The sequence below is a fragment of the Chenopodium album genome, chromosome 17, assembly GCF_948465745.1.
Source record: "Chenopodium album chromosome 17, dcCheAlbu1.1, whole genome shotgun sequence".
NCBI classification, from domain to species: Eukaryota; Viridiplantae; Streptophyta; class Magnoliopsida; order Caryophyllales; family Amaranthaceae; genus Chenopodium; species Chenopodium album.
In genome coordinates this window covers 42,925,765-42,952,374 of record NC_137850.1, presented here as the reverse complement: position 1 = coordinate 42,952,374, position 26,610 = coordinate 42,925,765, and the positions used below count along the sequence as shown (strand labels likewise).

Sequence of the window (26,610 nt, the reverse complement as noted above, 5' to 3'; positions counted from 1 at the left end):
AAACCTCCGCCTAGCCCTCCCAAAGCCCCGCCCTGCCCCTTCCCGTCGCTGCCCTTCCCCTTTCCCCGCAAATCTGCCCTTCCCCGCCCCTCGCAAATGAATTTATTTGAATTTGAAATGATTTGCAGCTTGTTTGATATTTGAAAGTTGATTTAGGATGTTTAGTGTACGAAAACATTTTAGATCTGAGGTATTTGGTTGTATTAATATGTTGTGTTCTGATGATTGAAGTTTTGATTGAGTTTGTCTAGATCTAATTATGTTGGCATAGAGTTGAGTATTTCTGGGCAGCGACGGGAATACTGGGATCCATTCGTGGCTAGGCTTCATTCGTGGCTGAGGGAGGATTTGCGAGGGGCGGGGACGGCCGGCGAAGGGAGGCGTACGGTGAGGGAGCAGCGGCGAGGGGTTTGGTGGCTGGAAACGGTGGAGAGTGAAAGTGTAGGTGGCTGTGTGGTGGTGGTGTGGTGGTGGGGCTCATTCTCTTTGTTATAAAACAAACAGCATACACAATTTTAGGTAATTTCATTCCATTCCTTGTCTTTCCCTTTATTCATTCCATTCCGATTACCCTGTGCGAACCAAACGGCCCCTAAGTACTTTCTCTGTTTCAGAATAATTGACATATTTGACTTTTTTACAAATTTGACTTTTTTTTTTTTATATAATATACTTTGTATAAATTAACATTTTAATAAAAACTTGATATTTAATGAAACCAATCCAACTATGTAATTATACAAAGTACCTCGTATAATATTAGCTTTTGATATATTTTCTATGAAAAAAAAGTAGTAAAATTTTATAAATCAAGCAAAAAATCAAAATGTTAAATGAATTATGAAATAAATGTGGTATGTCAAGTATCTATAGAAAGTGTATTACTTTTTTTTAGTTGTTTTGTCACACAATATGTAGTAATTGTTATATGTATATGTCGTTTTAATAAGATTGTTGTCTTTATTAATCTTGTAAAAAAAGTTACTTTAATCGAACAATGATCATTCGTGTAGCATTTGATTCATTAAAATTAAAACATTAAAAATTTAAAGGAAGAGATTAAAGTTATTGTTGTTGGGTTGTTTTTTAATTGTAATTTAAGAAGCGTTTGATGAGATGATCGAATTTGTGTTGAGTGTCAACCAAAAATGCGTACAGTGTTACAATCAACTCTTGAAACGTGAACGCAAAAGATGACTAAATTGGTTAGCAACCTATTCAAAATGATAAAATCAACCGTTCATATATACCTGTCACATCTCAAAATTTGCATTCAATTCTAAAATTAATTAGTTTTAGATGATATTAAAGTCTTTGACTAGTTAGCAATATTTTAGGGTACACATGTACTACTAAGTATAGCCAATACAAATATACTAAATCAAACAACCATCCCCTAATTAAAAGCGATAAAACGTTTGTTTTAAGAAGTCTTTAATGCTCCTATAAACTAAAATTATAGATGTACAAAATCTTAAATTCAAGCAAAATCTTTATGATATGTAGAAATTCATGACATCAAACATCAAATCTTGTCTGATTTAATCTTCAAATTAAAAGATAAACAAGAACTTCGGCCACTAGACCTACCTTGCCCTTAACTATTCTCATAATCTTATAATGAATATCCATGTATGATTTAGGTGGATAACTATTGGATAAGGTCAACACCTTCATTGTGCACCATTACTAATAGTCCAGTCAAAATTTAATTTTGGAATAGGCAAGGTGTAACTTGGTCATTCTCCTCCTATGTAATAAGCATGCCTAGAGAATAGGAGATAATATTGCAAATGGAAAAACATGTTAGCATGGCTACCAAAACCTCAAACTCCACCACCAAAAGAACATGCCTTTGCTCTCCTACCACCCATCAAGGCTCTTTCCGGTGCAGCTTCCACCGCGGCCGACGAAAGTTTCCGATGAGATCTCCACCAGCAAGGCCCAAATTCAGGAAAATTGAGCCCAACAGTGCCATAAAGACCAACCTGTTGAAGGCCTTATTGTTACAGATTATCAACCCATCAAGACATGATCTCCAAAGGCGTTGGCGCTTTAAGCCCAAGCCCACCAGGTTTAGCCTATCTTAGAATAACAATACACTTTTGGTTAGGTGATTGTTTTTTTACACAAAAATTATAAATGTTCCTCTATTTTATTTTTGTTATCTTTGTTAAATTTTGAGGAGTTCAAAGATATATTGTAAGACTCCTATAAGAGTATTGATTTTGTTTTTTTGTATTTTTATTGGTATACATTACAATTTACAAACACAACTGAATTTTTATGGAATATCTTTGTTTGTTTCTTATTGCTTGAGAACTCTACAACTTTATCTAATCGAAATGAATGAGACACCTTTGTGGCTTTGTGCCAATTTTTTTTTTTTTTTTTTTTGGACAATTAAATAATAAGTTATATTTGACAATTGGTAATGTCGTAGAGAAAGATATTGATATTGATATTGATTAATAAGTTGTGTTCGTAACAATAGGTGATGATTTAATATGATTTCAAGGGTAATTTTTCAGAATATTAACTATTAATTTATCATATTTCCTTGACCCTTGCATCTCTAATTTAGATTTTTTTTTTTTTTTTTTTTTTTTTTTTTTTTTTTTTTTGCAAACGAGGGGCAAAGCCCCGGAATCTCTAATTTAGATAGTATTCATTATTCCACTTTTATATGACTTAATCATAAACAATAATGGATACTATATACTTTTGTTTTGGTGCATTTAAATTGTAAAATAATTGGAAAAACCTTTTTGACGAAGAAGTTGACTATGTTTGAGGTTTTTTTTTTTTTTTCTTTAAAAAATGTTTAGCGTGATGTTTTGTACTCTAGTGCTTGTTTGATTGACAAAAATATAAAACATGTAATTGTCATTCGTGAAAAGAGTAATATATTGTTAGACGAATGCAATGATACAATTAGTTACAAAAAGAGGCTACTACTATCAACTAATTTCAAGATCAGTAATTGTCAAGTATGGTTATAGTCCATAAGAGCAAATCCAATGTAGTTAGGGATTTGCTTGCAATTTTTCAACGGTATCTAGCTACTAGCTTGACAGAGCTAACAAGTACAATTAGCTTATTGGCCAAAAAAGTTTTCATAATTTTTGGAGGTTAATATATTAAACTCATTAAATTAATAAAGCTAATTGAGAAAGTCAAGTTTATTTAATTAGCAAGCTAGTAGCTAACCATCGGGGCACAAAATAGTTACAAAGAGGTTTAACTTGAAACCATATGTGGCATGACAAGACAAGACAAGCTAATTTAACAATTAATTTGCTATTAGAGATGCTCTAATGTGCATTTTGAATTTTATGGAGTAGCTAGATAATTAACGGTTAATAATTGTATTTTGTGAAAATATCAAAACGCTTGACAATACACTCAAATTAGAATTTTCAACAACAAAGTACCTTATTTTTGACAAAAAAAGTTAACAAATTGAATTGTATTATATGATCTACCAAAAGTATTCGAATTTAACAAATAGAATCAAACAAAAGTGTCTTCATTTAAACTACAATTGTTGAATAGTTATCCTCTTCTTGCAATTAGAGATCCACAAATTGGAAGAAGTAGTATTTAGAAGCAAATGAAGCAACAAACATGCATCATCTATCATTGTTGAATGAGAAAAAGTGGTCATTGTTGTGATCTTGTCACTCTTTTTTCAACAGCAATTATAAGAAATAACAAAAGTGCACAATTTTCTTATTTTTTTTATTTTCATTGTTGGTTGAATTATCATCCTCTTTCACTAAAGTATGAAGACGATCTACTAACTACTTAGTTGTCACCTCCTACTAGGTTGGTGCAGTGGTAATTTAATTAAGCTTACTTTTTTTTTTTTAACCTAATTAAGCTTACTTATTTCATGTCTTATAATCGATAAACTCAAACTTAGTTAGATTCTTGACTTATTCATACAAAGTTAAAGATTACAGCATAACAAATCACAATAATTGTGATACATCATCTGATCCTCAATATCACAGTACACTCTATTCGTCTCATACAAGATCAGATTATACATTGTAGCTAAATAAAGATGCGTTAGGATGCAAAAGAGTATTATAAGCTTTGGTGTACGTATAAAAAATAGATAATTTAAAGAGTTAGCTGACAAGCATGTAATGTAACCAACTAGCTTGGTTAATACGACTAGTTATATTAATCAGCTAATTACGTATCAAACGTATTCAAAATAGACATAATAAAACACGCACTACGACTTATCTTATATTAGAAGGTTGAAGAATGTAAGTAATCACACTCTATGGTCCATCTCATACATGATCCACTATTAATCTTATTGATGACAAATAGCATATCATATTTGTCAACACATAATCCAATGTCAAAGCCATACCTTAAGTAACAAGTACTAATTTATAAATCCATAATTAAGAAATTTAGTTGACACTTGCTTAATGAAGTTATATTAACTCTAGACGGAAGTAATATCAAAGTGATGTAGTGAATTTGGTACACCACTTTTGACTAATCGTACTTTATAATTTAATATAACTTGTTATCTTATAGTCTTCTAACGGATATGATAAGCTTTCGTGAACCTTGTAGATTTATATACAAATAATACTAATAATGTGTACTGTGTCTAGTGGCTAATTATTAAGCTTATCAAGTTATCAATAATATAAGCATTGAATATTTGAATATACTAAGTATATGTCTTTTTATACGTTTAGAAAATTATTCTACCTAATGATAATATCTTTGATTAATTTAGATAGACCTTTCTCCATGAAAATGACAATCAAATTAATTTTTTCTACTTCTCGAAATAATTGTGAAATTTTTACAATATTAATATACTATTCCTGTATTCCATAACCTTTGAACTTCAAATTTCTTTTTTTTTTCTTTTTCTTTCTTTTTTTTTTTAAAAAAATAAGTAATTCAAATATAACAAGAAAGAGGCCTCCCTTATTTTGAAGAGCCATATATATGATGATATCACGTAATTGATTATATGACCCTTAAAATAAAGATAAAGATAATGTTTTTGAGATACGATTATAATTTGCTTAGATCATAGAGCATAGACTACCCTTGGCTAATTGGGCTTATCCTTTATAATTATTACTTTAAAAATTAAAACTAAATAAAGTAGGATGTGGAACCCATGTCATTAGTGACTAGTTGAATATATCAATTTTAAAAATAATGCTTACGATATTTTGTGTAATATTTATGATAAGGTTTAAGAAGTGTCACCCTTAAAAGTTTCAATTTTAAATTATTTTAGTACACTTTACCTTTGTAAAGGGACTTAGGGAGTATTTACTTTATACTAATCCTATGTACTTTATCCTTAATGGTGTCAATCACATTAGATTATGACTATTTCTTCCCGGTTTGTTGCAAGCTAGCTAGTTGCAAGTCTTGCAACAATAAAATAAAAAATGTTGCAAATTATTGAATAGAGGATATATTTCCAAAGCCCGTGGGTACACTAGGGCAAATAGAATTTGATATTATATTATCATTAATAATTGTGTAGGGTAATTAACATAAGATATTAGCTAAGCTAGGTAAGTCCATCCACTCACACAATACATAGAAGCTCAATACTTACATGAGAATTTTACATAATTTATTTGAAATGTCTAAAAACTTATATTTAAATTACAAAAGTCAAGATTAAAAATTTATATAAAATGTCTGGTAGCTTATATTGTATGTCTCACCGAGAGTCCATATTCTTACAATAATTTCTTTTTTTAGTAAATATAACCCAATGGACTTAAAAAGACTACTTCATAGTATATAAGTTTTGGAATAGAAAAACTTAAGTCATTTCCAATATGAAAGGAGATGTTTTATAATCTTAAACTTGAAAAGAAGAGGACAAGAGAAGAAAAGTATGTGAAAATGTGTGATAGGAAATATAAGGTAGTTGGTATTTATCAAATACCGTATAAAACAAAGTAAAATAAGTTAAGTGTCCTAAAACATAAGGCGAATAGAACAAAAAATAATAATAAAAATAAATAATTTATGACAATTTTAGATGACTATTGACTAGCATATGAACATAATAGTTAGATTACGTTATTCATTTGGCAAACATCTTATTGAGTGATCATACTTTGGAGGACCAAACACAACGATTATGATTTACAAGCCACCTAGACACCTAGTTGGGCGGTCATTGGTCACATCAAATTTCTTATTATTATTATTAGTATTAATTAGTTGTTAAAGTATTCAAAGTTTAATGGACCCATGTTTTACGTTCAGTCCAAATCGCTGCCAACTGGCCTTCGACACCATTTGGGATGTTAATTAACACTATTTTAAGTTAATTACAATTATTACTTGATTCTAATTTACTTAACACTCCCTTTTAAGTAATAGAAGAAGGATTAATGGTAATCTTGTCATTTTAAGATGTACTTAGAAATATCTTCTTTTATTTTATCTTGCGAAACCAGTTGATTGTTCTAGGACATGATCAAATCTATCATCAAAACTAGTGTAACAGCACATGCAATTATGCTAATTTGCTAATGCCATGCACGGACTTCACTCACGACTCACGACCAACTATACAAATTAAATTGAATAATCATCTTTTAAAATTAAATATCTTTCAAAAGTGGCTCATTTTGTTGTGTTTTGTTTTTTCATCTTTGTTAATGCTAAATATTGTTCAATAATATTTTCTCCCTTCTTTATTACTTGACCCGCTTTGACCTTTACAGTACACTATTTACCACCCCTTCTTTGACCATCTTTTGTGAATAATATGTAAGGAAAAATATATTCATGTATGATTTTTTTGGATTCGTCTCAATAAGTACTATCATAATATATCACTTTTATAATTTTACTTATTGAGAATTTAAGTTATTGATCGTTAAAATTTTACATTGGCAAGCGTGATAAAAGAAACAGGTCAAGTAAAAAAAACAGAGGAAGTATACTTTTTCTATATTTTTAATCGTAATAAATTTAATTTTAAATAAATATAATAATAATAGTAATTATGCATCTCTTCTCATTACATGAGGGTTTTTTTTCTCTCTATGTCTCTCCTCGCTTAAAATTACAAGCATTCCTCATGTAATTGAACTTTTTGACATATTGAACTTTTTTTCGTTATTCATGTATTAATTTTAAATGTATTTTTTTTCTTATTTAATACCCCTTTGTTTGTAAATACTTGTTCCAATTTTTATTTCGAGTAAGTCAACTAGTGAACCCAACATAAATCGTATATATTTGACCATACATACCGTATTGCCGGAAATCCGAAATTACTAATTTATGGATTACTCAATCGATTAGAAATATACCATCAATGTTTTGTTTTGAGGGGGTAAATTAGCTTAGCACAACATGCAACAGAATCCAACAGATGGCAAACTAAATAAGGTGAAACAAAACAATTAAGGGGACCACACCACAACACGATGTCATTTTCCCGCGCCTTGTTTGGTTCGAATCAATGTGCAAAACAACCGCCTTAATTTAATTCCTTTCCGTAACTCAATCACCCAAACAAGCCCCACCTCACCCCACCCCACCCCACCGGTTCGGACTTTAACACACCGGTCTGGTCAAACCGAACAATTAAACCGATGCCCGAAACAGGCAAATGGGGCAGCTTGGGCAGTTAGACTTATCCAGAAAGTGGGAAATTAAGGACTTGTTTGGCTCTTGCTAGCCACGAAATGCTGCAAGGGAAAAGGACTGATTTGGAAAATATGACAAATTGGGTTGATTGATAATTTGAGAATCACGAAGGTTGAGCTTTTGTGGATAGACTTGTATTCATCAATTGTTTGTTTCATTGTGTATGGTGGTATCATTTTCTTGTATATGACGTTATTGTGAGGGGACCTTAAGGATAAGCTGTTTTTGTGCTGTGATCCTCGCAAAGCCCAATGTATTTGCAATCTCATTACTCCTTTTTTTTTTTTTTTTTTTTTTTTTTCAATGACTCATTTTGATTTTTGATATTATTTATACACGGAATTTCCTAAATTTTATGTGATCTGAGTAGGAGTCTGTTCTGATTTACTGAATTGAATTGATTGGAGCTGAAGTGAGATGAGCATGACCGAATAGTTTTGAAATGAATTGTTTATGAGAGAAGAAAATTAGGAACTGAAATGATTGAAGTTGAACTAAATTGAAATTAAGTTGGAGAAAACATATCCTAATATTTTGCTCTTTTCATCAACTAGCTAGACAAGCATGAACTATATCAAAAGTAAATAATTGTTCAAAATTTTAAATATCTTTTTAAATTTAATTGGTATAGTCTAAATGACAAGGTGAGTAAAGTATAGATAATCAATTAAGATAACTTTAGACTTGTTTAAGTTTAGGAATAAAGCAAACAATAGGTAAAAACAATGTGAAAAAAGGGTTGTTAAAGAATAGTCTCAATACACAATGACAACAATTATTATTCATCCATATAGATTTAATACATTGTCTATCTGTCTGTGAGCTTATTGTTAATGTACGAAATATAATTGTAAATTGTTAATTTATTATAAGGGAGTGTTGTATATGAGACTATATAAATTTTACTATGTATTACCATAAGTTATATAGAGTACGAGTATTTGAACTCGTTATCGTTGTGTTGTATTTAAATTATTTGATAAACTTTTATTATTTTGCAATAAATTATCAAATGAGTACCATTGTAAACTTGTATTTCTAACTTAAGCTATGTGTTTGAACTAAGGGCCTGATGTTCTTATACGTTTATTTTCGGTTCAGCTCAACTCTATTCAATTCAGTTTGATCAATTTAATTCTGTTCAGTTCAGTTCAGCTCCTAATTTCCTTCTCTTATAAATATTCATTTCAGTTCATTTCATTTCAGCTGAGTTCAGTCAATGAGAACAGACCCTAAGGCAAATCACTCATGCCTACATGTAAAAAAAGGTATGTGAAGAAGATTATTCAGTCGTCTCTTAAATACTTGGGAAAATGATGACTAATAAAGACAATTATTTTCTTGCAATATGCAGTTGTAAAGTGTAACAACATCATTATTTGATGGCTTTATTATTCCCCGAAAACACAAATAGATTCAATGGCTATAGCGTGATAGAACCATTATTTAATGAATGAATAACACGCGTTTAAGTGTTTAGCACCAAAAAATATTGTAAGTTACACGTATGTAACAATCAATATTTCAAATAAGAAAGTTTTTAAAAGTAATCAAGCTAATTGCAATCTTAGCCATGTGTTTTCTCTTAAAAACGAAAGTAAAGTAAAAATGTCTAAAATTTATTTCTATGATAAAACGAAACATATATTTACTATAAATTATAAAATTTTACCATCTTAGGCTTAAAATGTACTTTTGATGTTTATACATTGCCAATTATATCATTCATTAGCTCAACTAAAATCTCCTTAAGAAAATAAAATCTTCATAGTTTTAGCAAGTTAGCAACCCTTTCCTAATTTTAACCCAACAATATGTTTTAGACAAAAAGGCGAAAAAGACTAATTTTCAAATCTAATTTTTGGATGTGTTCATCATAAATAGAACGATCAACTTTATAAATTTTGCAAATAGAAATAAAAAATAATTAAGATATAAATAAAATTACAATGGCTTATATTAATGGAATTTAGGGTCATTTAGGACTTTTTTCCAAAAAAAAAAAAAAAAAAAAAATTACAATGGCATCATTGTTACGACACGACACTAAAAACTTTTTTCTGGTAAATTAATTTGACATCAAAGTTACACCAAATTCACCATATCTAAATTCCCTATTATTATTGCGTTTCAACTGCACAGCATATAATTAATTATTAATCCACTCTTATTTAAAAATTAAAATAATTAATTTAAAAATAGAATCCCAAAAAATCAGGACCCTAGAATATCGATTTGATTCCCTCCGAATCACATACGTGGCACCCATCTAAACTCCCACTTCTCAAGCTTCATTTTCAAGCCACTTTCTTCGGCGCTCACTTCAATAAATATTCCCACTCGCAACAATTCCCATCCATCAGATCTCACCAACATCAACGGCTGATAATCAACCGTGAAACTCAAGAGTATACAGACGCGTGTAGATAAAAAAACCTAACCCTAAACCTGTTCTGGTTTCTTCAACCAACGGCCGGATTTTTATTTTAATATAAAAATCAATATATGAAATTACAATATTACCCTTTTAAGTTCAGGTTTTTTACAAGTCGCCCATCTTCTTCCTTCTTCTATTAATACGCTCTCAGCGACACCTCTAGGTTTGGAGAACTGAAATCCGAAATCCCCTTTTTTAGAAAAAAAAAAAAAAAAAAAGATTTCCTTTCTCCTCTTTCTTCTTCCTTAAGCCATTGAAAAAACTCAGTTTCTCTCTCCTCTGTATCAACAATGGCGGCTACTACGTCGCGCCATCAACGCTCTCACTCACCTTCTGGAAGATTCTGTGCATCCTCCATTTCCTCATCTTCTTCCTTTGCTTCATCTTCTCCAACTTTCTCATCACAATCCGAAAATCTCTTCCACCGATCATCCTCCCCTACACGAGTCAGCATCTACGGCTCCTCTCCTCAAACGACGTCGTCATCGGTTCGATTCTCAATCGATAACCGACCGACATCGCCGAACAGATCCTTCGCCGCCGTGAACCGGAATCGGAATCCGTTTCCGGCGACAACAGGGAAGAAGAAAACATGTTTATGTTCTCCGACAACACATCCAGGCTCATTCCGGTGTAGCTACCACAAGAATCTGGAAGCGAAGAAGCAGAATACGGTGTCGTATCAGCCGAACCGGTTGAACATGCGGCGATCCGCGATGACGAACTCGTTGGTGAGAATCGGTACAGTGGAAGGCGGTGAGTGGGTGAAACGCGCTCTTGCGACGTTGATCCGTCCTTGCGCGCACCAGCAAAGGCGGCGATCCGATTTCCAACCGCGACCGAGTCGACTCAGTGCGATGTCGAAGGCGGAAGATGGTTGAATTTGTTTGTTGTTGTTGTATGTACAGGAGCGGTGGAAGCGGCGCCCGAGTTGACTCACTGAGTCGTGGATCGGATCATCCGTGTTGACTCACTGAGTTGATGCTGAGTTGTTTCGCCGAGTTTTTGTTTTTGATTTTCCCTTTTTTTTGTGTATAGAAATCCTCCCAAGATCCGAATATTTTTACAGGACGTAGTGGTTGTTATGCATTTACTAAAATTAAATTACTAGATCTCTTGAAAGTCTTGAGTCAAGTCATAGTACTACCTGTTTATTCCTATCAAATGAATGGTGAATTTGAATTAAATTAAATTTGTTTTTTAAAATTGGTTTAATTCATAAATTAAATCACCAATTTCACAATAATTGGTTAATTAACTTGTTAAATCTGATGATTAATCCATACAAGAATCCCATTAATTTTTTCACTTTTTTTTTTTCTTTTCCATCCAAATCCTGTTATTCATCAAAACCCGTATTTTATTTATTTTTATTTTTATTTTATCTGTATTTCGTCTTTTTTATTTATTTTTTCAATAATTTATTTGAAGTATGTGTTTTAGGTGTTTTTTATTTATATTTTATGTGTTTATTTGTTTAAGTATATTTTTTGGGATGATAAATCTGATATGAGTTTGTTTTCTTCTCTGCAGATTTGCTAGGAGCGGAAAATTTTGGGAGACTGTAAAATTCAGATTGATTAAATTTTAAATCTGGGACGAGACTTTTGGATTTAAAATTTTTTGTACAGGACCCTAGAACACCTGACAGGCTAACTAAAGTATGCTGACAAAATTAAAGTTTTAAAATTTAATTAAAAAATTAAAGTTTTTAAAATTTAATTAAAAAATTAAAATAAGGTTACTTTACAAATTTAGGTATCTTAAATTCTTACTCTGTAATATCTAAAAGATACCAATTTAGGGGGAATATGCCATTTGTGGAAGATTTAACAAAAATTAGCATTAAGGCATTTTAAAAACTTGTTAATACCAGTAAAGACATATATCATTTAGTAAAAAATTGTTTTTAAAGGCTTATTAACTGATTGGAATTGAATTTAACTGAAATTAAGTTGAAGTAATTAGAGACCCTTAATTGGAATTTTGTTTTATTATATATTTTTTTTGGAAACAAGTGAAAAGGTTTTTACATATTACTGAATTGCGCTGAGCTGAGCTGAACTGAAATGAAATGGATATTTTATAAGAGAAGGAAATTATGAGCTGAACTGAGCTGAACTGGGTTGAACTAAACTGAACTGAATTTCAGTAAGAGAACAGGCCCGAAGTGTAAGTATATTTACACCTTAAAAATATAAAAATATCATAGTGAGTTAGTGACTATTGGGATCTTTCTAAAAAAATTTATTTCTAATAATCGAGCTTCTTTAATCCTTTTTGAATTTATTTCATTCTATAATGATATGTGTAACCCTTAAAGCTATATATATAAACATTATACTCTCTCCGTTTTTAAATACTTACTCCACTTTCCTTTTGTATCCGTTTTTAAATACTTGCTCCATTTCCATATTTGAAAAACTTTTACAATATTTAATTAATTTCTCTCACCCAACATATACTCTCTCCTCCAATTCTCTCCACTGCTTTTGCTTTCTACAATTTTTTATTAAACGGAGGGAAATATAATTTCTAGTAAATTGGAATTAAGTTGGGAATTTATAACAAAATCAAGTACAGATTGGTGTATTTAATGTTAATTTATTCTCAATATTTTTTTTTTTAATTTTATTTTTAGCTCCATATACTGATACATATAGGCCCTAAAGGTTATATACTTATATTTATCATTTTTTTTTAAATGACTTTATACTTTCTGACTTTTTTTTTTTTTTTTATTTTTTTTTATTTTTTTTTTATTTTTTTTTTATGCTTTGTGCTATATGTTTGTACTGGACGAACTTGCTCAGTTGCTTTGACTTGAACATGAAATAGAACTATTGATTTATTGAACGACTTGATTTGGTCATGAATCATTGTCGAATTGAGCCTACTCGGCCTTTACAAAATCACCTCACAAATAGAACCAACATGACCTATATAGGACCTCTCCTTGTTTAGAAATGGGCAAAAAAGAATGATGTGCCAAAAATGCAAAACAAAAGCAATACTCTGTAATAATTAGTTACATATGGTTAATTTTTTTTATTGAATAGCCATACATGAAATTAAAGCTTCCTACATCCCTTTCTGATTGATCCATTTGCCCAATTTCTTAATCCAAAATGATGAACTCATTTGCATTAAAGTAATCTTCAATTTGCAATAATATTTGTGTAAAGTAATATTTTTCTATGTATTTTTTTTTTTTTTTTTTTTTCGCAAATGCCATGTGAATTTAACTTTTTAATGTACTTTCTCTCCCCTTGTTAATTCTCGTGAAATTTGCTCAAATGAGTTACGAGTAATAAAAAAGGGGCAGATCGAGTAATACGGAGTGCTCCATATGTAATGAACTAATGATGCAGTTGCAACCTCCAAGAATTAAAAGGGTAAAAAACAAAAGGCAAGAGGTTAGGGTGGTTGTTTACAAAGATGGTCCAAATAAGGAGTGCACCTCCCCATGTTTGATGGGCAGGAGGCAACCAAAATTGCAAACATCATTTAGCCTACCCAGCTATCTACTCTTCTCTAGTTCTCTTTCCCATTAATTAATTAGCATTACTTGTATTGCTAAATCTGAACAGCTGGCCACTGACAATTCTGAGATATTGTGGTTTCTATAAATCAACCATTGTTTATCATTGGAGTCTGATAACTAAATCAGGCAGTTGATACTTTATTACTCTGACTCCATTAGCTGTAGCTCACATAGCATAATTTGCATTAGGGGAGTAATTATTTTTACTATCAACTACTCAAAGTTTTTTTTTTTTTTTTTTTTTTTTAACTATCCATTAACTTAGGATGGTCCTATTTTTAAAGGGTAATTTTCAAAACAGTTTCTAACATATTTTTAGCTGGTTTGACCAATTAATAGTATCACATACTCACATGCATATTTTTGATAAGGCATATTACAAAAAAATTAATCTTCTACCACTCCAAACAATTACCTTCCCTTATGCAACATTCTCTTCTGTCTTCACCTTAAAACAATAGAGTAATATTCAATAAAACAAACCACAAAAAATTCTACACCGTGACAATTTTAACCATGGTTGAAATAAGTTAGGGATTGTTTTAAGGATGCCCCCAAAGTTAGAACCGTCACGAGTTAATTAATAATTGATACCTTTTAACAAAGAATGTCCATAGTTAGGAGGTATAACGTCAATTTTTCCTTATTTATACTTCGTATAAAGTTAAGATGGTAAATGTTTAACTTTATCTTCAGTTTGTTGGTTATGTTTGAAATCATTTTATGAGAGAGAGAGAAAAGAGTCAAAGAGTAACTAATGAAAAAAAATAAGAGAGTAGTTCATCTTATATATACTCCGTATTTGGCGTATTGTGATTCTCATTTCATTGCAATAAACTAAGGGTCTGTTCTGATTCACTGAAATGAGCTGAATTGAACTGAACTGATTGGAGCTAAACTCAACTGAACTGAAATGAATAGAGTTGAAATAAATTGTTTATGAGAGAAGGAAATTAGAAAGTCAATTGAACTGAAATTAAGCTGAAGAGAACATGCCGTAATTACGTATTGAACATTAATTATGAAAAGATACTTATAGGTGTGTAAAATTATGTAGGTTAATCATTAGCCATCTATTCCGATTAATCATTAAATATAGGTCGCACAGTGACTAGTGACTAGCTAGTATGGTTTAGTTCAATTTCAGTTTAAATTGCTTTTGTGAATTATGAACGATTTATGGCACATAAAGCAGTTACTACTGCATGATATAAGAAACGTCTCTCGAAACATGACTCCATTAGCTTCCTTGAAGGTGCAAAAGCCTAATTTCATTATGATCCTCTTATCATGTACAATATTCACGTGAGTGCAATTCTTACATTAAATCCCGTTAATTACAATAAATTAGTTGTTGATCTTGTTAAAGGAAATGTCAAATTGATCTCCAAAATCATTATACACCGAGATTTTCTACTTGTACAAGATGTTTGTGATTGTTTATTTGTTTATAAACACAATGCTTGAGTATTAATTAACATGTTACTTCGCATTTGATACACCCAACATTTGCATCATGCACAGTAAATCTTTAGTCATTTTTTTATTCATTGATAGAACCTCACAAATTTTCTAGTTCCATGAGAAAAGAATATGTTTCTTTCAAAATTTCAACTTTTAAGCAAAAATGCTTAAAGTTGTAGGTCATTGGGCACACCAACTCAAAATTGCGCCTGATATCACGGACATTCACATTATATTCAATGTTGAGTTGGTCCAGAAAGACCAGAATATGTCTCTTTTACTATTGCATGTGATTATGGTACTCACTGGTTTTTCTTCACCATGCAGCTTTGTCTCTCTTTTTTATGCTTCGTCTCCTTTTTTTTTTTTTTTTTTTTTTTTTCCTCTACCTAATTTACTTTAATGATTTAGGGTCTGTTCTCATTGACTGAACTCAGATGAATTGAACTGAACTAAATTGAACTGAACTGAACTGAGCTGAGCTGAGCTGAACTGGGCTGAGCTGAACTAAACTGAGCTGAACTGAACTGAACTGAAATGAATATTTTATAAGAGAAGGAAATTAGGAACTGAACTGAACTGAACTAAACTGAGCGATTCATAAGTTGTTAGAAGACCAACTTTAATGTTACTCAATTTTAGGTAAATTATGTGGACTTGTGGAGTAATCAAAGGACCTGAAGACTAACTTGGACTTGATTATGTCAAATGCATTCAGCAAAGCTAATTAAATCAATTAAAAGTCAAATGCATTCAAACAAAGCTCTTTAACTCCTACATGGTGATAAAGGAAAGTACGGAGTATTTTTCATAGAGCTCTTACCAACTACCCCCTCGTTCAACTCTTTAACTCAAAGAAAATTCCTCAAAAGATGTCTATTTCATTTCTTTATTTACAAGAAGTAATCAAATGTGGTATTGGAAGAATATCCAATACATTTCATTGAGGAGGGAAACAAGTTTTTTGGTTGATCTCGAGGGTTGTAATTGTACCTCACAAACTTGATAAAATAAATTTAAAACCGTTATAATGTTCCACACAAAGCCCTTTACTTTTTAAAAAACTAAAACGTACTTACATAATTCCTAATGAATTAGTAATACTCTATTAGAACAGCTTTATTGGACCTAGGGAGCACAGTTTAAAATGTACATATATTATTCTCGCATGCCATATAAAAAAATAGGAAGTGGATTAACCTCTTTTTTCTTGCATAATTATTACTTGAAATAATGCCAAATAAATATCATGGAGTTACTATAATAATTTCCCTACTTTATATTCAAATCTCCTGGGAGCGCCTTTTTTTAACCCTATATATAAATAGCCGTTAGTTTGGAATTGGATATGATATAGACAGTTGATATTTGATAAACCAGCTAATATGGACAGTCTTGAATAATATACAGTGAAAGCCAACATCTTTTGCTGCTTTTATTATCACTACATATACCACACAAACACAAAACATCCAGTTGGAAGTGGGGGCAATTCACTTAAACCATCAAACGATCATGTTGTCCAATTCATCACCTTCCCTTATCCACATCCTCCTCATTGTTGTCGGTACCGCCTTTTTAATCTATCCGGCCACCGCTACCGACCACATTGTTGGTGCTAATAAGGGTTGGAACCCTGGAATCAACTACACTGATTGGGCTAATAACCAAACTTTTTATGTTGGTGATTACATATGTATGTACTTCATTTCTCCTTTATTTTGTTATTCCTAGCTTATTAATTATTTTGTACATACGTGACAAAAAAATTAGTTGTTACTCTTATTAGTATTGGTCTTAACTCTTAAGGCCATGTTCTTTCGAGCTGTTGTGGTCTGGTCTGCTCTGTTTAGAAGCTCAAAAGAACATGGCCTAATTAACACTTTTCATTTTGGGCTGTATCGTATTAGGCAAATATCATAGACTATGTGCAATTATATTAAATTGGTTAGTTATTGGTACATAAGAACTAAAATTGTGTGATTTTGCAGCTTTTAGGTACAAGAAATTTGAATACAATGTGTTTGAAGTGAATAAGACAGGGTATGACAATTGTACAATTGAAGGAGCAACAGGAAATTGGAGCAATGGAAAGGACTTTGTGCATTTGAATAAGAAAGGAAGATACTACTTCATTTGTGGTACTGGTGGTTGTACTAGTGGAATGAAGGTTTCTATTGTTGTTCATTCTCTTCCTCCGGCGCCTTCGGCTTCTATTGCTGCCACCAAACACTCCTCTGAATCTACTAAACACGCCTCGGCTGCTTCGGAAGTAGTGACTTCGGGGCGGTTGTTGGTGGTGGTTTTAAGGGCGTTGTTAGTAGGTTTAGTGTCTTCAGTATTGACGTGATGACAACGGTCTTGTAAGAAGACGTGCTTAATTTAATTCATGTGTATCTTTTATTTATTCAAAAAAATGTTTTGATGGGATAACCCATTAAAATTGTTTTGTTTTTGTAAGGGCTAAAGCGTTTAAATTAAATGGGTAATGAAGAAAAGTGTGTTAATTTCATATTTGTGTACGTGTATCTTTCAGCTGCAAAATTTATAATAACAATTGTAATGAAGAAACTTTTACCAAAAAAATGGGGTGAGAGAGGCTCGAACTCTCGACCTCAGGATTACTCAGAAGCTATGAGACCTACGCGCTAGCCAACTGCGCCACCACCCCATATTGTTCAATTTTGAACATTCAATATATATAAATAACGTAAAAAAAAGTGAATGAGATAACCAAAATAATAAATGGGGTGAGAGAGGCTCGAACTCTCGACCTCAGGATCACTCAACTTTAGCTATGAGACCTACGCGCTAGCCAACTGCGCCACCACCCCTTTTTTGGTAAATATTATCGGGTACGGAATACTACTTTTGTTTCATATTGACACTGTTAAACTTAACAACGTAATAGACATTGTGATATACTCCTAATAATTCTTTTGTTTTTCTCATTTGAAATCTTAACAATATTCATAGATTAATTGAATCTTATAATGTGATTAATAAAATGTTATTCATGCACAATTATTGTAACAAAATGGAGTATGGCTAATGAAACAACGTAACACATGATAGAGAGTAACATGAGGTATGGAATCCAACAAGTGCTCAAAGTGTCCATATTATTAAAGGTGTTTGTTCCAAAATTTCACTCTTCTGAAGTCCTGTACTTAACCTTAGTGTAACATTTTCGTAAGAAAACAGTTATATATCTTGAATTGTAATCAACAATAAATGTTTAGCATTATGAATTCATTAACATAGTTTTGAGAGAACCAGTAGAACAATAAAAAAGCATATACAATTCAAGCATAACGCTTATAGTCTCATTCAATCTACAAGGAGAACAAACAGTTTATCACTTGAACAAGTGAGCCAAATCTGGGTCGTCTAAATCCAAGTCTAGCCATCCATTCAAGTGCATGAACTCAATGTAATGATCTGGTGGCTTCAGGCTCTGGCAGTTCTTCACGGTGTAACCCTCAACCCTCTGAATATCACGAGCAAGCCATCGGGCAAAACCAGGGTCGACAGGAGGGGGAAACTTCAAAAGAAGTTCATCCTTCTCTTGCTTTGCAGGTTTGTTACCCATGAGCGCTGCACAATTTCAGAATGAGAATCAGGTCGAACTGGCTGATCACAACTGAAATAATACTTTGCACATCAGCAGAATGAAAAAGCAGCTATTAGGTTGGGAAAGGGATATAGCTTGCAGAGTACTCCAACAAATAAGATGATTGGAGGGAAGGAAAAGAGATAATTACAATAATTCGACAAAACAAAGGGGAAGCTTAAAATCTGCTCAAGTCCTAAATCTATTATGAATATCAGCACTCTTATTTGTCCCTATCACAATCACTTTTGTAATCTTTCAGATGAAGAACTTGCAAATACCAAGACGGCGAAACAGTGAATACAAGCAAGGTAGAGCACTCAGTCTGCAGTCTTCACGGTACAGGTAATACACTTGACTTCATTGTCCAACCACTCATCTTTAAGCAAGGTGAATTTCAGGAAAGATTAATGTGTGAGCTCATGTAATCCTACAGCTCTGTATCAGTTTAAACTTTAAACAGCCATATTCACACCCCTCATGTACCACCTTCAAAATGACAGTTCTTAGAGCTGTTACCAAACACAACTGGTACTATTACTTGTTCTGCTTAAGTTCAATAACCTAACCAAGTAACCAAAGCTCAGGCTGCCATGAATATGCTTCAAGAAAACTTCATTTTAGTAGACATCTCTTGCAATCTGATGCGACTTGAGATACATGCAGTGCTGAAGTACTTTTTAACATGTTTCTGGTAGAGCTATGAATCCTTACCTTTCCATGCTTGATACTGAATTAGACTATCTACGGCAGAAAGTTTTTTGTTACAAGCTTTTGGAGACTTGAGCAGTAACACCATGCAAGTCAGAAAATAAAAATCGACAAAGCTATCCTAAATATAGTAGCCTTCAGCTCATACAAACTCCTTTACCACAAACAGAGATTCTTTTTGTTTATCTGTTGCTCATTTCCTGCAAATATAATCCAAAAAGGTTTCCTTCCCACAATGCACCAAGGAAAACAGCTAGAAAATCCAAAATCCCACCCTCACCCCAATCCATGCTATTACAACCATTCTAGCCATAAATTATTTGGTAAACACTTTACACCTGGTATGGCAAATTGCCAATTGCTATAAAACATAAATGCAGGCATGGAGGGAATTTCAAAACAAAACTAGTCATATTAATTCCTTCTGGATATGTAATCAAGTTTAAAAGTGCACCAACAAAACTTTTCAAGTCAAGTTTAAAATTATATACACAAACCAATTAGAGACTATAAAAAGTTTTTCATAGAGTCCTAGCAACCTCACCCAAAACAGCCTTTATTAGATAGCAACTTAAAATTTGACAAAACCACAATAGATATCAATACACCGTGTCGGGTATGGGAATTTGTATTAATGTTTATACTATTCTGTAAGCAAACAATGAAGAAAATGCTACACACTCTAATAGTAATTGTCTTGATCTTGAAGCTTTCTCTGACAATGATCCCTCACAGTCACAGATTCAATTCTTGTCTCTGGTAGCAGCTTCAGTGTCCCGAATGCGAGGTACCACAATTGGTGCTCCTCGAACCTTATCAAGAGCAAAGCTTATCCTCATTGGACGACCTAACAGCTCCTTACCATCCATAGCATCTTTTGCAGTTATGGCATAATCATCCTTGGCAAAGTAAACAAATCCAAACCCTCTAGACCTTCCTGTATCCTTATCATACATTATCCTCACTTCTGTAACCTCCCCAAAATTGGAGAAAGCATCCAACAAAGACCTTTCATCAACCGACCACGACAACCCAGCAACAAACAACTTATTATTGTAGGATGGAGCTGAAACGGGCGAAGACAACAAACGATACAATCTAAAATTCGACGTGGGGTTGTAAAAGGCGGCCGATGTTCTTCTAGCAAACATCTTTAGATTGTTCATTGTTCACACAGGCCCTTTTCCTGTTCAATTAGTTTAAACAACACTGAGAAGAAAATCACACTTTTTTTAGGTTCATCTCACTAAATAACTAACTTTCCTGTCATCCTTCTTCCTACCCACCTTCAAATTTCCACTCAATCACCATAATTATCAGATTCATCTCAAAATATGCAACCCCATCTAATTAATTTTGCTAATAAGTCATGCCCATATCATATATTTGTAACTATGAGAAGTTGTACCATTCAATAGGGAAACTAACCCAGAAATAATCACATTAAAGAACCAAAATTTAAATTCAAATATACAAAATTACTCCAATTAAAATATCAGGGTATAAACTAGACGAAGAAAAGTAGAATTAATAGATTCATCATCCAAAACTTAGGTTACCAATTAGGCAATTAGCAACATAGAAATAATCATTAAAGGGGGATGAAATGGGGAAAAGACACGAATTTAAGAAAGAAGAAGTTTAATAGAATACCTGAGAAACGAAAGGCAGCCCAGAAGATGAACACTGCAGAGATTAAAAAAAAAAAAAAACTGAGATAAGAGAAGAGACTAAAATGGAAGACTGAAGAACAACAGAGGTAAAGTACTAATCAAGAGTGGGGAGAGCCGGAGAGTCGGCTGTAAAATTCCAATAACACCCCTACATAAAGCCATAAATGGGCAAGTTTTAAGGGCGTTTCTTGAATTTCACATAAATTCAATAAATACCTAGAACCCCAATCAAATTTCCCAATTCATCAATTAGGGTTCTTAAATCAAAATTATACCTAATCAAATGAATAAAGGTAAAATGTACAACATAATTGAAGAAAATGTTGGGAAATAGGTTATAAAGGATTATTCTACTTGTACAGTAATGAAATATGTACAGAAGTATGTAATGTGTTAGATGTGTTTAAGTTGTGGACTAAGGTTTTTTGCATCTCTCTTGGTATTGGTTTAAATGGTGATGAATATGTTGAGTCTGTTACGAATAGAATTAATCCGATTGCAAGAGGGATAATTTTTAATGTTAGGAGTTGTGCTTCTGCTACTAAATTGTGTGCTGAACGAGGTATGGAGGAATTAGGGTGTTTGATTAACCCGATTAGAGAGTTAGTTAGGTGGACTAGGACATTTCGAGGTTACAAGGAAGTTTTTAAAACTTAATGTAAGGTGGTTGGGTTTAAATCGAGATATTTCCCTTTGGATTTGTCGAGGAGTTGGAATTCGATGTATGAAATGTTATATTTGATTTTTCCGCACAAGGAGATATTAAGTAACAATTATAGAGATAATGTTGACCGAAGTTTAGATTTGCAAATGGGATGTAATTAACTCTATAAATTCAGCTGTTTTAGACGTTTAATGATGCAATTCAAGCCTTCTCATTGGTTTATGATGCTAATTGTCATCAAGTTGTAATTAAATGTGTAGAAATTGTTAATGTATTTGAAATGTATGAGAATGATCCGCTTTTGGGTTTGGTTGTTGGGATCATGAAGAACAAATGGTTGGTTGGAGTATATGTCTGATATATACCTACAATATACTATATTTCTGCAATACTTGATCATGGTATTAAGGTGGAGGGTTTATAAAATTTGTTAGACTATTATTACAAAAACTTTAGGAGTGGAGTTACTTATTGGTGGAAGAGAAAGTTTTTGAGTGTAAAGACATTTTGAAGCGGCTTTATATTCATTATGCCTCCATATACAAGTGCAAAAATGTAACTACACAAGTAACACAACCCAATTGTCAATCCCAAATGATGTCTTCAAAGGAAGATATGGAGATAGACCATTCGCCAAGATCAAAATTGTTTATGAAAATTTTGAAGAAGATAAGAGCTAGCTTTAGTAAAACAGCACAATTACTAAAATATTGTCTAAAACTAGAAGCTACATGAAAATGGTGTAATGATTTATTTAAGTAGCTATTTGTATTAGTAGTACATGTAAAAAGTAGTTAATTATAAATTGATAGCTATTTAATTTGAGATTGTGGAGAATTTTAATTCAAACCCCTGATTTAGGAAGTATAGCGTGACATTAATACATGTTACATTATAAAGCTTGTTTGCATTTGTAATTGCACCATAATTGAGTTGCTTGGTGTAGATGATAGAAAACTCATTATGTGACTTTGAAGTTACAAGTTCAAGCCTCACAATCTCCACATATTTGGGAGTACACCCTACTTCCAAGCGTTGACGTAAGTTGCTGGATTGGCTATCAAGAGAGTTGATTGAAGATACATACTCCTTAGAAGTTTTCCATGAATTAGTCTAGCCATTACCAATCTTAACTCAAGTAAATTTTAAAAGCCAACTTGAATTCATAAAGTAAAGAAATCTTTCTCTTTTTTTTATTTATTTATTATTTATTTATTTTTATTTTTATTTTTACTTTTTATTAGAAAAACATTAGGTACTCATTATAGTTTGTACACATCAAAGTGATGATGAGTGTTTGATCGAATTCACAATACTTAGTAAATTTAGGTTGGGTCGAGGTATCTCTTCACCCAACTAATAATGATTAGGTAGGTAGTAAATGTTGAATTATCAAATTGAAACACAAATGTTGTTCATTCAACAATTTAGGTTACAAATTTATTATTTTTTTTTAAAAAAAACTTCACTAACTTAAAAATGGTTGCTTAGTACAAATACACAGTGATTATAAGACTTTTATAAATTAGTTCAATCAGACTAAAAATTAGAAACAATTCATTAGTATAAATTAAGATTATAAACTAAAGGCTTGTTCACATTTACTTAATTTCAGTTCAGTTCAGTTCAATTCAACTCCAATCAGTTCAGTTCAATTTAGCTCCTAATTTCCCTCTCTCATAAAATATTCATTTTAACTCAGTTCAATTCAATTCAGCTTCAATCAGTTCATTTCAGCTCAGTTCATTTCAGCTCAGTTCAGTAAAGGTAAATAGACCCTTAGTTAACAAAAATATAATTCAATACACAAAGTATTGAATTTCAACAAGTAAAAAATCACACTCACAAGCTGAGTCAAAATTTTTGTGGAAAAAAACCTAAAAGTCTAACATACCTCTTCTTAACGTTGATCTTTATTGTGGAAACTCCTAGCATAGTAATATACTTATATACCCCTTCTTAACGGCTAGATTACAAGGGCATTTGTGGAATAAATAACATCCCATAATATCAAAGCCCTAATCGATTACCAATATCAATTTCCTAACTCCCAATTCATCAATTAGGGTTTTAGGGTTCTATCTAATACTCTGATTCAGCAATCAATCAATCCTTTACTCTTTCAATCTCTCCTAAACTTTATTATTTTTTCCTTTTCAATTTACCATTAATCCCAAGAATTATGAAAACTTCATCAAATCCAAATGAACTTGTTCCTGAGGTTGGAGCTCAAATTGAAGATTCTGCTTGCTCAAATATAGTTGGTATAATTCAATACTCCAAATTATTTTGATTAAATAATTTTCTACATACATTAACTTTGATAATTTGTGTTTAAAATCATATAAAAGTGATCATTTGAATGCATTGCTAAAATAACCAATAATTGCTGCATATGTTAGAGATAAAGAGGTTCTTAAGCAATGTTTTGTGAATATTAATGGTCTGTTGCTGTCAAGGCTGATTTATGGTATTTTGAGTGTGGCAAAAAAATTTGATGTATGTTGAAATTATTGATTGTCATTGGATTAATTCAACTAGGAAAGATACAAAATCTGGTAATTGAGTTTCCAATGATTCCAAATGGTTCTAAGGATGCTAATATTCGTGGCGAAATAATCAATGTGTTTGATTTGATATGTTAGAGTTCTGCTAAATTTTCTGACTAATGAGTGAAATCCTGCCTTTAGGCTCTTCATATATTATAGGAAATGTTCTTTTGTTATCAATTTGTATGCTCAATAGATATGAAATTTTTTTAGCTGTCCCATTTTTCCTTAGTTTCGATGTTAGTTACGGAGTATTCTGTAGTTTTGTTTCTTAAATAACATACTAAATTTTTATTAATTTTGAAGCTGATAATGGGGACTGGGTTTCTGCATCTGGTAATGAGGACTGGGTTTCTGATTCTGATAATGAGGACTGGGTTCCTGAATCTGAAGGGCATCTTGTAACATCTCGCCTTAAAAGACATTTTGATTGTTGCAAACCTTATCAACAACGTAAGGCTCGTAAATATGAAAATTCGTTTGATCAAAATAAATTCTGTTCTATGATGGCTGAAACCATCATGCATCATGGTTATTCTCTTAAGATGGTGGAGGACAAACATTATAGGGAGTTACTGAGTTATTTGAATCCCAATGTAAAGCATATTACAAGGGATACCATTCTTAAGCATTGCACCACGGAGCATGAAAAGCTCAAAGCACAGTTGCATCAATTATTGTCTGAGGTGCCTGGTAAAATCTGTTTTACTTGTGACTCGTGGTATGCGTGCTCATCTCGTGGTTACCTTGTGCTTACTGCCCATTTTGTTGATAAATCTTGGACACTACGGTCCAAAGTGCTGTCGTTTAGGTTTTGTCAAACTCCCCATAATGGTGCTGATATTTATCGTTTTGTTCTTAATATTATCGATGAGTGGCATCTTAAAGGCAAAGCTTTTTCTATGACTGTTGGTGATGCCGGTGATATGGATGCCATGATTGAGCATCTTAAGAAAGACTTGCATTCTACTTGTGCTTTGCCTAGTGGTGGTAAATTTTTTCATATTAGGGGTGCAGATCAGATTCTTAATTTCATTGTTCAAAGTGGTATGAAGTTGATTGATGAAAGTGTTATTAAGTTGCGTGAGACTGTGAAATACATTGAATATCATGATTCTGCACTTACTAGATTTGAGCAAGCTATCAGAGATTCTCATTCTAATTTTTCTGGTAAGCTGAGGCTTGATGTTCCAACCCGATGGGACTCAACTTATTTGATGCTTTGTCAATGTTTGGAGGCGAAAGCTCCTATTGATAAGTTTGCTTCTCAAGAGATTGGTTTTGAGTATTTTCTTCTCAAGGAGGAATGGGAAGCCATTAGAAATATGCGTGATTTTCTTAAACCATTTTATAATATAACCTTGTTGTTTTCTGGTTCGGAATACCCTACTGCAAACTTGTACTTTGCCTATATTACGGCGATTAAATATGTGTTGGCTAAAGCTAAAAATGACTCTATTGGTAGCATCAGAGAAATGGCTGCTCTTATGCTCCAAAAGTTTGAAAAATATTGGGATAACTACTCTTCAATACTTTCAATTGCTGTTTTGCTTGATCCACGTCATAAACTTCGATATGTGGAGTACTTGTATGGCAAGCTTTATGCTGGTCAGGAGTATGACGATAAGGTAAAAGCGGTATATGACACATTTACTGAACTGTATACTTTTTATGAGAATTTCTGTACTCCATCTTCTGTTCAAACTAGAGCACCCTCAACTCCAAGTATTTCAAGTTCTGATTTATGTCCCTTCTGGAAGAACTTTTTTCAGGTTGTTACATTGATAATTCATCTGATTTTAATCTTGTTTATTTTGTTTTGATGATTTTAGTATAATAATGAAGTTTTCTTGCTTTAATTATAGGTGCTTGACGAAGAAGAAGAACCTGAGAGTAGGGGAACCAAATTTGATATTGATACGTATCTATATTCCCCCCGTGTGCCTCGAAATGGTGGAGTCAATTTTGATGTTCTCCAATATTGGAAATCTCAAATCGATTATCCGAGTTTTTCCCCTGCTCTTGCTCACATGGCTAGAGATGTTTTGGCAATTCCCATCACATCCTTTGCCTCGGAATCTTCTTTTAGTATGGGAGGCAGAGTTTTGACCAAGCTAAGGTCATCTGACATGCCCGAAAACATGGAGGTTTTTGTTACAGTCCAAAATCGGATGTTTGGTTATGGTGAAGTTGAGGAGATACTCTAGAAGTCATTAATGAGACGGAACTTGATGATACCGACTTCGAATCTTTTCCTATCTAAGGTAAGTAT

At 32.3% G+C, this 26,610-nt stretch overlaps 3 protein-coding genes, 2 non-coding genes and 1 pseudogene across 5 annotated transcripts; 2 read left to right on the top strand and 4 right to left on the bottom strand.

Moving 5' to 3' along the window:
- Nucleotides 1-10,281: 10,281 nt before the first annotated feature.
- Nucleotides 10,282-11,326, top strand: LOC145589781 (uncharacterized). Its single transcript, XM_081646468.1, has one exon. The coding sequence runs from the start codon at nt 10,411-10,413 to the stop codon at nt 10,999-11,001; it is 591 nt and encodes a 196-aa protein (XP_081502594.1). The 5' UTR covers nt 10,282-10,410; the 3' UTR covers nt 11,002-11,326.
- Nucleotides 11,327-16,503: 5,177 nt separating this feature from the next.
- LOC145588063 (early nodulin-like protein 19) lies at nt 16,504-17,656 on the top strand. Its single transcript, XM_081644709.1, has 2 exons — nt 16,504-16,824; nt 17,120-17,656. The coding sequence occupies exons 1-2, from the start codon at nt 16,644-16,646 to the stop codon at nt 17,476-17,478; spliced, it is 540 nt and encodes a 179-aa protein (XP_081500835.1). The 5' UTR covers nt 16,504-16,643; the 3' UTR covers nt 17,479-17,656.
- A 58-nt stretch (nt 17,657-17,714) lies between these two features.
- On the bottom strand, nt 17,715-17,799 carry TRNAM-CAU (transfer RNA methionine (anticodon CAU)). Its single transcript is given in 2 exon segments — nt 17,715-17,750; nt 17,762-17,799. It is a non-coding gene; the product is annotated as a tRNA-Met (tRNA).
- Nucleotides 17,800-17,874: 75 nt separating this feature from the next.
- Nucleotides 17,875-17,962, bottom strand: TRNAM-CAU (transfer RNA methionine (anticodon CAU)). The gene is given in 2 exon segments: nt 17,875-17,910; nt 17,925-17,962. It is a non-coding gene; the product is annotated as a tRNA-Met (tRNA).
- Nucleotides 17,963-18,310: 348 nt separating this feature from the next.
- Nucleotides 18,311-21,260, bottom strand: LOC145588062 (uncharacterized). Its single transcript, XM_081644708.1, has 2 exons — nt 21,106-21,260; nt 18,311-18,725 (listed from the first exon to the last, which is right to left on the bottom strand). Exon 2 carries the CDS (start codon nt 18,718-18,720, stop codon nt 18,487-18,489), a length of 234 nt encoding a protein of 77 aa, XP_081500834.1. The 5' UTR covers nt 18,721-18,725; nt 21,106-21,260; the 3' UTR covers nt 18,311-18,486.
- LOC145589063 (glycine-rich RNA-binding protein 4, mitochondrial pseudogene) lies at nt 20,196-20,618 on the bottom strand (annotated as a pseudogene).
- Nucleotides 21,261-26,610: the final 5,350 nt, after the last annotated feature.